The 15,930-nt window shown below is 38.6% G+C and overlaps 1 protein-coding gene across 7 annotated transcripts in view; it reads right to left on the reverse strand.

Annotated features, from left to right (window-relative positions):
* PDE5A (phosphodiesterase 5A) overlaps positions 1-15,930 on the reverse strand; it is a 99,920-nt gene that overhangs the window by 17,403 nt on the left and 66,587 nt on the right. For all 7 annotated transcript variants that reach the window (XM_033060026.2, XM_033060025.2, XM_033060024.2 and 4 more), the window contains 8 exons: positions 14,896-15,478; positions 14,124-14,213; positions 7,791-7,862; positions 6,605-6,694; positions 5,296-5,433; positions 4,778-4,845; positions 2,594-2,702; positions 823-907 (listed from right to left, as the gene is read on the reverse strand). In XM_033060026.2, coding sequence (XP_032915917.1) covers positions 823-907; positions 2,594-2,702; positions 4,778-4,845; positions 5,296-5,433; positions 6,605-6,694; positions 7,791-7,862; positions 14,124-14,213; positions 14,896-15,478 — 1,235 coding nt within the window. The remainder of the gene's footprint in view (positions 1-822; positions 908-2,593; positions 2,703-4,777; positions 4,846-5,295; positions 5,434-6,604; positions 6,695-7,790; positions 7,863-14,123; positions 14,214-14,895; positions 15,479-15,930) is intronic.

Consider the following 15,930-nt stretch of genomic DNA (forward strand, 5'->3'; position numbering starts at 1 on the left):
AAAGACAACTTCTTGACCTTGCCCAATTAAATAACTGAACGTGGGGCAACTGTGAAACCATAAAATTCTCAAAGAACATTTCCCAATGAGAATGACTCAGATTTGAACTCATCTAAACGTGGGGCCTGACTGAAACTTTCAGTTTGAACTTGAATAGAAAAATCTCAATTAAAAAAAAAAGGCAGATGCAACTGTTTTATGAATAGCTCACAGTACAGTGAAATATCTCTAATTAAAGCTCCACAGTTCAGTCTTCATCTTGGACTTCTAGGGTTTGTTGGAATATTTAAATAAAGTAATAAAAGAACTTATGAAAGAAGCTAATAGCAAAAGAATTTTCAGAGACTTCCATTAAATAAAGATGAGGTTGGTCTTTCTGCCTCAGATGCTGAAAACCTAAATCTGTCTTCACAAAAAAGGGATATCATATTAACTCCATAAATTGGGCCATGCAGTTTTGCCATCATTCTCAAAGAAAATTATTTTAAGACCATTAAAAAGCCATTCTTGGAACTCTAATATTTACTTCCCAAATTTTTTTCAAGCTGATGAAATGGGATCCATACTCTGATCTAAGAATCAGTATCTTTTATTTTCTGTTGGGACTTACTGATGCCAGGAACAAAGGCTGACACTCATTCTCTACTCTTTGGCAGCTTATTAGGTGAGCAATTTCTGTTCTAGGTTGTAGTAGATTAGTTGAGAACATGATAATTAAAGATCTTCTGTCCTGGCTTCAGATTGTATGTTGCTGTGATTTTACTGTGGAGCACATAAATTCATCTGTGAGATGTACAACATTATTTTTGTAAAGATACCTACCTATCACTTTATTCTTTTTCCCATTTTTTATTGGTGTACACAGCAAACTCTTTATGCTCCGACTTACATTTTCTGCACTGTCATTCTGTTAAACAAACAGAAAAACACAGTTACAATTTTAAAGGCTGTTTTTCAGGTGGCTGAAGTGAAAAAGCTGTAGAACTGCGTTCCACAACTACTCTTAGAGACTTAGATCTTCCTTCAAAAAGCAACCAGGTGATGAATGAGTTTGCACACAAACAACAGGCAGGAAAACTACTACAGCTAGGTCAGCGTTCTGTGCTCTTCCCAGGACTTTGCAGCATGTCCTGTGCTCAAACAGGAGAACAATTTATTTGGGGAGCAGAAGGATAGAACCAAGAGATAATGCCTCATTTTCAAACACCTGGGGAGAAAAGGCCACAGCTCTGCTCTGACTGCTCCAAGAATAACACAGCAGTTGTTGAGAAGTACATTTGGTCTGATCTCTAACCAAAAAATGGGCATGCTAATATTTCTGATCAAAAGGTTCTCTTGTTTTATATTGTTGCTTTGTGCTCTGGTGCTGTGCAAGGACTGTACAGAGTATCTTGGCAGGATTTTCATGAGGTGAGCATGTTGTTGAATGTCCTCCAAAGAAAGAGGCAAGCCAAGGTTTCTAGGGCACTGGCAACACCTGGGATTTCCCTCATGTCAGGGTGCATCAGCTTTCAAAACATTTATCCTACAGGATTTATCCTATCCTGCCTTGCCCTGCTCCTGCAGTAGTGCAGGTGCTGCCTGTCTGTTGCTGAAAAACATTATCCAGATTCCTTCTAAAAGCATTATTGCTTTCTTTTTATGGGTTTCTTTTACATACATAAAGTGAATTCCAGAAAAAAAATAAAATAACTCTAACCCTACTGAACAGCCCGTTTCCAATAAACAGTTATTTGGATGATTCTCAAGGTACTAATTTCATTTTCAAATGGCTTCAGAATTATCATCTCTTTCTTTATTAATCTATACAGTATATGCATTGAATTCTGTCTGTACTTCCAGTCTTGCAGTTAAGGCAGGGTTAGTCTGAGAGCTCAATTCCTGTGTTGCTCAATCCACCACAGAAACCCACTCCAGAATATCCAAGAAACCTTGCACAGGAAAAGAAAGGGAAACAACCCAGCTCCTCACCCTGAGCCTGTCCCTTTTTCCCACTTAATGGAGCAATCACACTGAGCACTGTCTTTTCTGATCATTTTGTTGTGTATCTCAGAACAAATGTTGGTAAAAAGCCATCTGCTGACCATAGTAGCTCCTGTCCCTCTCATTACCTTCTCACCAACAGGCTTAAACATAATGGGAAGAGCAGACATCTTTCTAATTTCTGCATTGAAAATACATAATTAAAACTTTGCTTTTTCTTGAGGATGACCATTAAGGAGCCCTGACTGGAACCTAAGCCTTGCCTTCCCTCCTCATCTCCAGCATCCCTGTGTTCAGTCATCCACCACATCACCAGATCACACTTGAGGAAGTGTCAGGCAAAAGCTCCCAAAGAAAAGTGAAGTTGATCCTTCTCCACTGCAACAAAGAACTTCCATCTATAACATTAATCTTTGCCAAACCAGAAGGGAAAGGAAAGGATAAAAGGGAAGGAGTTTCTGAGAGCCTCCCAAATCTCACTGTGTGTTTGCACCATTTTAACTGGGACCACCTTGACAGAAATAATAAGGGAAAAGCAAAAAAGGTTTAAAAGTCAAACAGAAAAACATCTTTCATTTCTGAATTTCAAACCTAAGCTTATTTTACTTACTGTCCATGGAAATCTTCTGTCTTTGCAGACATCTGGGATGTTGAGTGGCTCCATCGTATTCTTGACATACTGAGCATACATGTAATTGATTTTGTTTGTGTCATAGTCCCTGAAGGATACAACATAATTATTATTATTATGGGCTTTGCATAAAAGTGAGTAATTTAATTATGCCAGGCAGGTCATAGGAATATCTTTCTTCTATCAGAGAAGGATACATAGATAGAACCAATAGATATATAATGGAGTTGAGTCAAATCCTGTATCCCAATCCAGCTGTCATCACAAAACTGCAGCATGGATTGGTGCATGCTTTCCACCATTTCTTTAATATTCAGTAACATTAACACTGAACACCAAACTGAAGAAATAAACAATTCCCTACAGTTTACACAGATGAAGGTTAAAGAATGAACAGCTGGGTTTATATAAAAAAAAATAGAACTATTTGAAAACAAACTACATTAACAAATCTGGTACTCCTGAAGAACCAATACTGGGTAAAATTCACATAGCAGTTCAAGAGAGTGCAGCAGGTATCACTTGTGAATTTTCTGCTTCTAAGTTAATTTCAAATTTGTTCTAAAAGTAAAGGGACAATCAGTCACATGGAGGTTCTGCTACTGAAATAGAACTGTCTATTCCAAATCAGGACAAAGTATCTTTGAAGAATCAATCACACCCACTTTTTTAGCCATGATTTATTTAAGATATTCTAATTCTCTTAGACCCTTTGCCTGCCTTGGAGGAGGACATATGTCCTACTTATAAACCTATTCCTATCCAGCTCCTGAAATTTCCCTCCAACATTTGACTTGAATTTCATTATCCTCCTGGTGTAAGGATATTGCAGGGCTGGAGGAGAGGAATTATTCTTTGTTATTTCATACATAAAAGGCAATGCCCCACAATTCTGAAAAACAGTCTGATTTGGGGCTTGATTCAGTGTCCTTGATTGTATAACAAGCCTGAAATTTTATATTATGTAAAGTAATACTTCCCATCTAATCCATGTCATTATATTTCTGCTCTTGCTTGTGCCCTTCAAGCATAGCAGAAGTTGTAGCTGCAGTGGTTGACTCACAGTGCAGCCCTTGGCACATTATTGTGTTGTCTCATGAACAAGAGTCTGATCAGCAACTAAGCCTCCAAGACTCCTCTTCCCTATCAGGTGTGAGAAAAGTTCCTGATGGCCCATGCAAGCTGTAAATAACATTTTGAGTTCATTAACTAGTGCCCATAAAATAAATAATGAAGAGAAAGGGTCCATTCTCACAGAGTAGAAGAGGACTAAAGAGGAATTTTCTTTAGTCCTGTGATCTTCCCAAGCTGTTGTACCTCTGTACTTTCTGGTTGAACACTATCTAAAACAGCTCTACAGCTTTTAGGAGGCCAAGTCACACTCTTTGGACATGACTCTCTAATATATAGAATTTAACTTACTGTAATAAATATTTACAGCAAAACAACATCAAAGGGACTCAGAAAATCTGTTTCCTCTCTGCACAAAATATCTGTAGTGGAGCACTTTATATACAACTGTGTCTCTTTCTGACACTATTTGAAACAACTGTTTTTGGTGACAGAAACAGTAATTTTCAATTCTCAGTACAGAGGTTCAGGTTAACTTTGTGAACTATTTTATCTGAGTATTTTAATTCAGTTCTTTATCTCTTTCTTTTCCTCACAGTTGAACTCCTTGGTAGTTTCCCAAGGATGAGTGAGAGTTAGAACTTCAGGACTCTATTCTTGATTTAGCCAGACACGTTCTTTGAGTCATCTTTTTTATCTGTGAGATGAGAATAACAATTAAAATAATTGATTAAAAGCATTATTTTGGTTAGTATTTACTAATTTGGATATGTCTCCTTTACAAGATAGTCATCCACAGAGATTTCTTTGAATTCAATTTTAGAGCAGCTCCTCTGTACATTTCCATAGCTTAGCCTTAAAATACAACCATGTTCTTAGACTGGCAAAGTGAAGAGATCAAACCCTACTCCTGCTCTGCTCAGTGGGACTTTTTCAGACAACAAAATTGGTCTGTGCCCACTTTAGGGGAAAAGCTGCTCTACAAAAATAGCAGTAATACGTGGCATCCAGTAGAAATAAGTCTGTTATCATGAAAAGAATATTAAAAGCACAGTTTCTTAAGCAGTCTCTTAGGATGTTTAATTGGTTTACCTCTTCAGATTTTCAGCTGAGTCCTCTAATTGCTCAGATTCCATGTGAAAGACGCTAGAAAATGTATCCTGGAATACAAAGAGGATGTTTGAATACACAGGTGTATGAGGTTGTCATTATTTGGAACAGTATTACTCATTAAAACCTTGCTGCAGTTATCCAGACCTATTCTTGATACTAAAGACAAGTGTAAAATTATTTAGTTTCATTCCACATCAAGCATGCTGGATGCTACCATAAAGGTATCTTTTAAAGCAACTTTAAATATCGCTGAAGTGTCTTGAATGACCCAGAGAAGAAATACTGGTATTTACAAGCTATGCCAAATTTATATATCAGCACAGAAATTCTTAAATTACACAAAGGCCAAAACCTTTCATGTCAACACCCAACCTGAGCAGATGCCACAACAGAAAAGAGAGAATGAAAAGACAACAGAACATATGAGAATGGAGGGAAGCCCACCCCATTCCCAGGGAATAACCACTTCTGCCTTCATACCAAATAAACATACTCACAGGGCAATCTTCATCTACTATGAAGATGGTACACCTCTGCACCTGCATGAAGGATATTATAGTGGCTGCTATCTTCTTCAGGATCACTTCCAAAGACTGCTGCTCTTCAAAAATCAGGCTGGCAAGGTCAAGAAGCACCTGAAGAAAAGGTCATTTGTGAAGGTTTAACTAATCACGATTTATGCAATAATTGTCATTACTGATGTCTTTGAGTCTTCTTCTCTCCCCTGAATCAGGGAAGCCAATATTTGTCTGTGACCAGAAATAAGTTTTGGCTCTCACAGATTGCAACATAACAGTGAGTATTAGCCAGTTTGACACTTTTTATGGAAGCATTAAATAGCACAATAAGCTGTCTGATGTTTTCAGTCAGAGAAGCAGAATAGATTTAGGCATTAATATGTCAAATGAAACCTGTGAAACCCAGACAACACAGTTGCTTGTCCTTAGGAGAGCTAATTTCCTACGGCTCATGTGTGCATTCTCAAACCAATAATATTTACATTTTTTAAGACTGCTGAAAACAGTTATTCTTGGTTGTAATTCTAACACATCCTAATTAACTCATTTGGTGAAAACATAATTTGGATACAGTCTGCTGTACTTCAAAGCTGCAGTTGAAGGACTTAGCTGCTCAGATATGCTCTTTTTTTTCCTCAGAAGAAACATGAATTTAATAAACTACCCAAATTTGTACTAATTTTCAAACACTGTTAGTCACTTGGAAACTCAAACCTACCAGGAAAATTTTAAAACTGCTGTCTAGCCTTTTCTCTGAAACATTCTCACATTATACAGGGCAGGCATATTCACCCACAGAGGCCATGGCATTAACAACCCACCAGTTACAAAGCTGGCAGCAAAGTAGAGCTATCAGAAGGAAATTCATTTTTCCATTTGATCATTACTGAAAATATGGTTAGTGACTGTTATAATGGTAATAGTCTGAGGGAACTGTCTGTATGCCCTCTGCTATTCCACAGGGATATTCCTTCCTGCCTGTAATTTCTGGAGTCTGACACCTCTGGTGGTTTAATACATACAGTGAACCACAGGATAATTGCAGGCAATATCAAGTATATTAACATGGAATAAATTTTCTGACACATGGCTCTACCTGCCTCCCCTAGACAAGCCATTTCTCACAGCCCAGGCTGGAATGCACCCAGTCTTTATCAGAGAGACAGCAATCACAGGGATTAAAAGCAGCCAAGGAATAACTATCACATCAGAAAGAGGAAGAGGAGGCACTGATTACTTGCCAACTCTCCTAAGGTCTGTATCCCTGGCACAAACCTGTTGGCCGTACCTGATTGCGCCTGTTCTCCAGCAGAGACGTCTCGTACAGCTGAGCGTTGTGAAGAACAATTCCACAAAATGCCAAATACGCCGCAAAATCCTGCAGGCAAATGGACATCAGCATCTCCCACACACACACAGATCATGTCCACAGCATCTGAACTCTATTCAAAGATAAGCTACTGCAACATTGTGTTTTCACTCTGAAGTATTAATTGATATTATTGTTATTTTTGGCAACCACATGTTCAGGATCTGGGTTGTTTTCAGCTACTCATAATTTCTTATTTCCTCAAGAATCCTTTCTTTTTTTATGCTAAAATCTGAAGATCATTATCTTGGAACAAGTAGGGTTCATCTAAAAAGCATCTTCAAGGAAAAAAATAATTGTGCAGCAATGCATATTTTATCTAGAAAAATTGACCACAGGGAACTCGCCTCTCTGAGGGAATTCAGTCCCTGAGGAAGTGAAAATAAAAATTTGCTGACATAGCAACCCCAAAGTTTCTTTTTTCTCATTCAGGATGGGATTAATTCTGGTAGCCTGCAGATAACACAGTGTGCATTTTGTTTTAAAGGGGAAGTTTTTAAATAGAAAGGGTGAACTCTGATTATTTTCTTGCTGATTGTTAAGTCAATTGCTTCAGCCTGAGCAGAGCATGGTTTTTGCCCCACCTATCTGAACATGAAATCTGGAAAGTTTTGAAAAGCACTGGAGGAATTAGGAATCGATTCTACTGGCTGCTTTCCTGATTCTCTCATATATTGTTCATAATTTATCTAAAGCTTTTTCTTTTCCTGCAAATGCTATACTGAAGTGACATGGTGTTTTGAAAGAGAATCACTCCAATAATAATATTCAAATTGTGTTTGTTGGGCTTGCCAGAGAGTTGGAACCAATTAATTAAAAATTTTGTCCATTGAAAGTTATGGAAGTGTTTCACAATGCATTTCAGTAAAGTCAGACTGTGTTTCAGAGATAAATGACATGGTGATCCAGAAATGAAATTATTTCACATCCACATTTCTCATGGCCTCAAAGAAAAAAAATTGTAGTATTGCCAGGAATGTTTATGTTCTCAGAGATGTTTAATTTTTAATAACTTAAAAATTTCTGAGTAGCAGGAAGGTTAAAAATATATCCATCCCCCTCCCGCTATGAAGACAGAAGAGACCTAAACATCCAGCTTTGATACCTTTTCATCTTGTTCTGTGAAAGTGCCACCAATGCCAGATTTCTTGTTGATTGCTTGAGCCACACCAACAACCTATGCAAAAAAGAAAAATCAGCTAATTTTCATAAGTCTGTGACTGGATTCCATTTCTAGGCACATTTATATAAGATAATAAATGATTATGACATATTTATTTGGTTGACTATTAAATCAAATTGTTAGGATAATAAATGTTTCTCTCTCATGCAGAAACATTTCCTAGATTACAGGATTTGAAGACTTAGCCTTTCACTAGTATAATTCTGCATTTCCATTCCTTTTGAGACAAAGTGTTATTAATCTGACAAAGTATAATGCAAAGCTTTTAGATTTTTTCAGATTTTTTAGCATGATGACAACAACTGATAGAAAAAGCTGCCAAGCACTTCCTTTGTTTGAAATGTAATTAGCACTTTGCATTGGTTTTACACTAATGATGGTTTTTTATCTTGCTTTTTTAGGATAAACATTGTCAGAAGAAAACTGTGTGGTAAGCATGTTTAAAAAGTTGTATTTAACCTTTAATGGTAAAGTTGTAACTGCTAAATTGATGGAAGTCATGTGGTTTTATTTTTGTAATGGAAAAGAAGACAATTTACTATCTCCCAGCCCAGCATTCCCAAAATACTGATGCTGTAAGTAAGGCCATTGTTTTTTAACATGAATCACTGCCAACTGTGGGCTCAAAAATGCCTGTCTGAAATAAAGCTCAACTCTCAGCTCCATGCCATACAACCCCATTTTTCCCCCAGTCAACCTCTTCCTTACTTCAGTGAGGAATATTTCTCATCCAGTGACTTCCTTTCTGTAATAACCATGTACCATCAGCCTGTGTACTTCTCTGGCAGACTCTGAATGAAAGCAAATCCCTTAGCCAGTTATTGTGCTTTTATGTTAACCTACATGTGCAGAGGTTAATGCTTAGACCTCTTCTCATGCCACTGTCTTCCCTGGGTGCTAATTTAATTTTTTTTTTCCCAGTTTTGATCCAGCATGAGCTAAGGAAACTTTAACAAGGCCAGAGGCTTTTTACCCAAAAGGTGAGTACTTTCACATTGGTGGTTTAAATACATCCCCTCCATGAAAGGAAAGTCTGCAGTGGTAAAAAAAAACCAAAAAAAACCAACTATAGTAAAAGGACCATATTAATACAGGGGGACAAAAAAGAGGACTATTCAGGCTCCTTTCATCAGCACTCCAGGTTTCAGATACTCTAACAAAGGCAGGTGTTGCAAGAGCAATGGTCAGTTTTAGATCTCTGATAAAGACTTTCAATAAAGGATTTTAATTAAAGGGGAGGAAGTAATGAGGAGAATAAACCTGCTAAAAATTCACCTTGACTTCATGAGGATAAACATTTTGTGCATATGCAAACCTTTCTCATCTTAATTGATGTCTCAGTGGCATTCTAAGCTTCCAGACAACTTTGTATTGTGCCCATTTCTTTTTCATACAAAATGAACAGTTTTAAAAATTAAACTGGTCCAAATTCTGGCTTGTTTGTATCAGTTAAAATTTCAGTGCATTTCCCAGAATTCCATAGAATGTGCTGCAGAGACAGTAATGAGAAGGAACTTCAGACAGGCGTTTTTTAGCCACTGGAGTCTTGCCTGCAAACCAGGTAATTAGGAGAAGATGTAGGAAACTCGAGAGGATCTGCTCCTGTTACTAAAGTAATTATGTAATTAGGACAAAAGTCAATCACATGGTAGCACTTGGGGCCATGGAGAACATATGCCTGAATTTTAGAGAATGCTAAGGGACAGTATGAAACCTAAATCCTCATTTTTAAAACTTATTCTAAACAAATCACAAATAATAGGTCAAATCTGTTATCTTCAGCTGGGAGTTATGTTGGCACCAGCAGAAAAACTGAATCAAAGATGAGCAACTACTCTGGGAACTAAAAAACCTTAAGATATTCCTCTGGACTGAAGAAAACCAAAGCTAAGGGAAAGACTGAAATAATTAGGATCTGCTTATACTTTGGTACTTGTGAGTTTATGGCCTAATCACTGAAGTAAGCAGTGCACTGTGGAGTGCTACAGGCTCCTTTTCCTGAGCTTTCCCTCCAGTTTGGACTAGACAGGTGGGGTTATAGAACACAGGATATCTAGAGGAGTCCTGCAGTTCCCAGCAAGAGCCTTCTTCCAAGTTTGCTCCACTGAAAGGGCATAAGGGGTGAGCAGAAGGGAATTCCCCTTGGATCAGAAACCAAGTCCTTTGCTATTTTCCATTCAGATTACATAATACAGACATAGATCACAAAGACAAAAAGCCATTTTGATTATGGAATTGTTCCCATACTTTCAGTCCCAAAGAAGAACAACCCTTCCATCCACTGCGGATTCAGTATTCACACATGTTTTACCCCACCTAAACACAGCTTTTCTGATTGTATTCTTGCTGGTAACACAGGTGATCTGCCAGTGCTCTACTTGCTCTCTAACCTTTCTTTTCTAGCTGTGCTACTTTTCCAGTTTAATAAATCCTGATCCACATTGCAAGGAGAGATTTCTTCTAATTATCAAAGAATTTCATTTTTACTCTTGCAATAGCTGAGTCCTGCCTCTAAAAGTAGCAGGCTACCTTGAGTACCCAGTGGGTGATGACTGATGACTTCAATGCTGATGACTGTGCTCTGGATTTTATATGGATGGCTTCATGCTGCAGTTTTTTTGCACATTAAAATTACAGGCCAGATTCTGTGAAAGCTGTTCCAGCTCTACAGGTAGCTGGTGCCTTTTTCAGTAGGCTCTTACTCAAGCTGACTTCTGATGTAATTTTGCTTCTTAAGGAGATGTATTTTTTATTTACTTTGCTGGCACCTGAGGGAAAATTACACTAAAGCCAAAGAATGGTAACAGAAAATGGGAACTTGACATTTTTGCTAAGAGAACATACCCACTTCAGAAGACAAAGTAATGTTGGCCTTACTTTGCTCTCCTGGTCTTGTAGAGGTTGGACTCAAGCTTGTAAAATTATGCTGCAGTGACAGAACTGTATTTATAGATTTTCATTTTTTATCAACAAAAAATTTCACATCCCTTTCAATCATTCATGCCAGCAGTAGCCTCCATGCTTTGCAGCAGTCTAGCTCCTATGATGTGTTATGTTTCAGCACAAGCTGAAAATCCATCCAAGAACCAAATTGCTGATCTCCAGAATCCTGCAGCAAGAGTGCCGCTGGAACTGAGATGGTTTCAAATCATCTTGGCTAGACCTGCTCTATCCTGCAACTATTGGGATGTGTGATATCTGAGAGGTTCGCTGGGGGAGAAAAGAACCTGCCTAAAGGTGACACAGTCCCATTTTACACAATAAAACTCAAAAGGAGATTTTCAAAGGACTCCTGATTTGTTGGGAAGAGCTACCCAGAGACAGGAGATAAGGCCCAGTAAACAAAAAACCAAACAACTGAGTGACCATTGCCAGAAAAAACCCCAGCACCTCCCTAGCCAATTACTAGGAAATTCAATCTGACATGTTCACAGCCTGGGAGAGACATCTCATTAATTCAGCTAAAAGCTCCATATTAGAAAATCCTACAGATTTTAATAGAAATTCAACTGAGATTGACTTTTATGAAAATTACTATGCCCAAGTCAAAAAAAAAAAAAAGAAATAGGGCAACAATAACAGAAAATGGTGTCCCACCTGGACATCTTGTGTGGTAGTTGTGGTGGCTCTGTGCTTCAGAGACCATCCATTCTCCTGGTATTCCAAACCTACTAGAAGGCTGTACTGAGTCTTCCATCAGCTCTGGAGAGCTCCACAGGTTGGTTTAAGCTGAGGAATGGAGTAAGGATGTCTAGTCCCTACCCAGTCCTGTCAAAATGACTGTTTGCAAATGTTTACAAAGCCATATGAAAGATAAAGTCCTCTTATTGCACTGCAATGTGTGTCTCATTGTTACTAATTCCTGGGCCCTCTCCATGAGCTCTTCTGTGAATCAAATTGTTTTCATTTATGGGTTTTCTTACTAGCTGTTATTTTTAAATGAGACTTTGGTTTCTCACATGCCTCGTGGAAATATAGGCAAATGTGAAAAACATCTACTGGAAAATTCTCCGTACTTCAGCAGGCCCAGAGGATTTAGTAATCAGCATGAGATTTTCCTCCTCTCAATTACTGACTCTTTTGTTTTTAAAAAAATAGCACTAATACTAAACAAACAAACAGAAAGCCCCAGTTGCTTCTCTTTCTCAGTGTTTATTTTTGGATGTCTTCCAGAATCATCTTTAGACTGTGACTGCTGACATCCTGGGCTAAGGCAGCATTCACAAGCCTCAAGATTTCTAGAGTGGCTTTGGGGATTTTTAAATTTTATCTATTTATTATTTTAACAGGGAGGAGCCAGTATTCTGGTTTTGTTGTTTGGGGGATTTTTAAACAGAAAAAGCAGCAGAATACGAATGGAAAATTAAGGACTGATTCACTGACTCCAGTGCCTCTCCAAAAACATGTCAGTCATTTGTTACAGTAAGAATAAGAAAAACCTTCTGGTAGAGACTGTAAAACTCTGGGAAAAAAAAAAAAAATAGGAACTGCCATCCTTTTCCTGTAAGAAATCTTATAGTTTAACATCTTCAAATTATTGCCTATGAGTGTAACACTCCTCAAACTTCAGGTTGGCTGAACTTGTCAAAATAAACAAATTGCTGCTTCATTTCTGCTTGCTGATGCACTCAGGAGGAGGAAGCTGGCTGAAGACACGGCCCATTGCAGGTTTATTCAGCCCTTAAGTCATGGTGGGCTGGACAAACAGACTGCAGCTCTTATTCCTTCCCCACCCACCAGCAGCACCTGGTGAGAAGGGAGCACTTTCACACTCCCCAGCCAGCAGCTCCTTTCTGTGCCCAGTTCCATGGAACACTCCATCTTTTTCCATTTGACAAAAACAAACTGGCATGGCTTGGATGAAATTGGAAGCCTTGCATCAGCCTGACATGGACCACTGATCCCTGACAGTTCTTCACATGGCATCTGCTCTGCTCATCTGCTGGCTCAGGGCCAGCAGTGGCTGCTGCCAGGTAGAAAGGGGAAGACTTTTAAGCAGGAGTGGGAGTAAGAAAGGATGAAGTGCTGTCCTTGGAAGAATGGAATAAAATAATTTAAGCTGAAATTTGCAGTACATAAAGAAAGGAAATACTGACTGATAATCTGGGTCAGCTAGAGTAAGATTCAGTAAACAAGTTAATGCAGCAGTTTAATCAATTAATTTAATTTTTTAAAAGAAGGTTCAGTGCAGTAGAAGTCAAGGTGACACTACAAAAGGAGTGAAAGATGGAAGAGAAAAAAAAAGAAGATATGATGTCTTCAAATCAATCTTGGCAACATTTCTTTTTGGAAGCTTGAGCTTTCTGGAAGCAAACTATAAATGCACTGAAAAATACATGGATTCCAGGAGAGCAAAATCTCCATTTCAAAGCTCTGACACACTGTGTGGAGAGCCTTACATTTCATGAGTATTCTAGAACCGGTGATGTGGCTGAAGGCCACTACACTCAGGATCAAAGAAAACCCAACCCTACTTCCCTTACTCCCTAAGTCAAAGGCTGCATCTCATCTTTTCCTGTTCACTGGCTTTCATGCACTTTACTGAATTCACTCTTCAAACACTCAGGGCAAGAAGCTGTTGTTAGCCCATAACAAGAATTCTCCCTACTGCAATAGCATGAGACAGGATGAGAGAGCTCCCATGAGAAGCAGCATGGACAGGAAATGTGGACAAGAGTTCAGTGAGGAGATTCACATTGTTTCAAATTAGGAGTGATTTAAGCTATGCCTTGAGGATGACTTTTCTGAATCACATTGACACCATCTGTTTTTCAATGCCTGATGTCAGGCACTTAGCTCATAAGTAATAAATTAGGAACCATGTTGAGTTAAGAGAGTGTAAAAATAATCAGGTTTTTAGACAATGATAAAACCCAGTTTGTGCCCTCTGAATTAAGCAATATAGATACAAGCTAAGCTGAAGTACAGTAACTTAATCACAATTTGAGATAGACCAGTAAGTGTGCAGAGAACTTTAATGCTGACAGATACTGAGTACAGGAAGCAGGAACAGCACTTCTGGAGTTAAATATATATATTCTACTGCTGCATTTGGGATTAAACTCTTCCTGACAGTTCCCTTTGGCTTACATTACTCAACTAGATAAGATAAAATTACAGTCTAAACAAACATAAGCAGTCTTGCTGAAAAAAAAAAGATTGTTGGAAGATGATGGCTGCCAGTTAATGAAAGTTTAAAGCAACAGCTGGACTGGAAATAGTATTATGTTAAGTGATCCCAAGATTGTCACTTACCTCTTCCCTGTGATTCTTTATTGGCATACAGAGAATGCTCTGAGTCTTATACCCTGTGATCTGGTCAACTTCTGCATTGAATCTTGGATCCTGACACAAGAAAAAATGCAATTATTAGACTACTAGCCTAAAACCAGCTCTTTTTCTTGGTTTATAGATTAAGAAGTTTAATATTTTATTTGACTCTTACGCAGGGTAACAAAGGTTCCATTACCAGCCAACAATTATTTAAAGTTGTTACTATCATTGTGTTAACAACAAAAAAGCACTTGTGTGGAACTGGAGTGCCAATAGATTAAGACCACTGCTATAAAGAACAAAAACCCCAAACCCTAGGAGAAGGGGTTCTTTTGAGCCTAGACCATCATTATAATAAATATGCTCATGGATTAACCATCCCTAATTTACCTTTTGTCATTGAGAAAAACTTAAAAAACTGAAAGATCTGTGCCCACAGAGGAATACAATTTCAAAAATGTGGTTCGTAGTTTTGCTTTTAGCAAGAGATTGCTTTTTCATTTATTCACCTCAGTATTGAATTCTGAATAATCACCTCAGTAGAACTCGAATTTTCTTAGTCCTAGCTTCATGTTTTTGTATGCTCATGTGTCTATAATACACATATTATAACCAAAACCATGGTGTTGAGTTTGCACCTTGACCACAAGTCATACAGCACCAAATACAAGCATTACAATGGCAATATTCCAGCAGGTGACAACGTGGCAGCTTCTTTTTCAAGAACTGCTGAAGATAAATTTCCTTGGCTTACCTCATAGGCATTCTTGATGTTGAGAGGCTGCCCTATGGCTGCCACATGACCCACAATGCCCTTGTTCCACTCCAGGCGAATGCAGTTGTTGGAAGCTTGCTCCAGGGTGGATCCTTCTGCCACATCAAACAGCCTGCTCACGAGAAACTTCTCGTTGGAGCTGTCCTCACACACCAGGAACAGGGAATAGCGATCGGCCGCGATCAGCTCGTGGATGTGTAGGAAGATCTTATGGCAAAGCGCTGTGACATCTAAGTGACTAGAAATATCTTTCACAAGTTCTAATAGTCTCGAGCACTGATCCCCTGCACTGGTCTCAATCCTTGGAGATTGCAGAGGCATCTGTTCCTTCTTGTCAGAGTCAGAGAGGAAGCTCACTGCTCCTACTGAGTCCTTGACAAAAATAGGCCTTAAGGGTCTGTCAAACTCAGAAGCGGAGATTTTCCTCGCTGGTGTCCCGGAGCTGGTGGTCTCGGCACAGGCAGGCTGGTGACAGGCACAGGCTTCGCTCTGGGACTTGGTTCCTTCCTTGCAGACTGGGATGGTGTGAACTCTCTCAGCAAACCATGCATTAACCATTTCTCTGTAAAGCAAAACCAAAAATACAGCTAGTGACGTGAATTGAAAATCCTCTAGTGCGTATTGGAAGCTGAGACTGTGAGAGAGGAACTAAACCTTTTCACACAGAGGACACTGATACACCTTTAGACTCCTCTGTATCAGTATTCTCCAATTTTACACAGCACTTAGCCCAGATTAAGCAGTAACATTTTCTGCCCTGTAAAAAAGAAGCTATTTTTGCCTAGAGGAAATACCTGAATAGGGCAGAGAAGAATCACACTGTGGCTTTCAGAGAACAGATCAGAAGTTTACACCATCATTTTGTGACTGAAAAGTTCCAATCATTCCCATTCCTAAGATTTGAATTTCTGTATAAGACATACATATATATTAATCTGAAGACAAATCTTTGTTTCTAACCTCTAAAAAGAATTTTGACCTTTAATTCTCTCTGTCAATCGCCTGCAGCCCTTC

Source organism: Catharus ustulatus, chromosome 5 (genome assembly GCF_009819885.2).
Source record: "Catharus ustulatus isolate bCatUst1 chromosome 5, bCatUst1.pri.v2, whole genome shotgun sequence".
Lineage (NCBI taxonomy): Eukaryota > Metazoa > Chordata > Aves > Passeriformes > Turdidae > Catharus > Catharus ustulatus.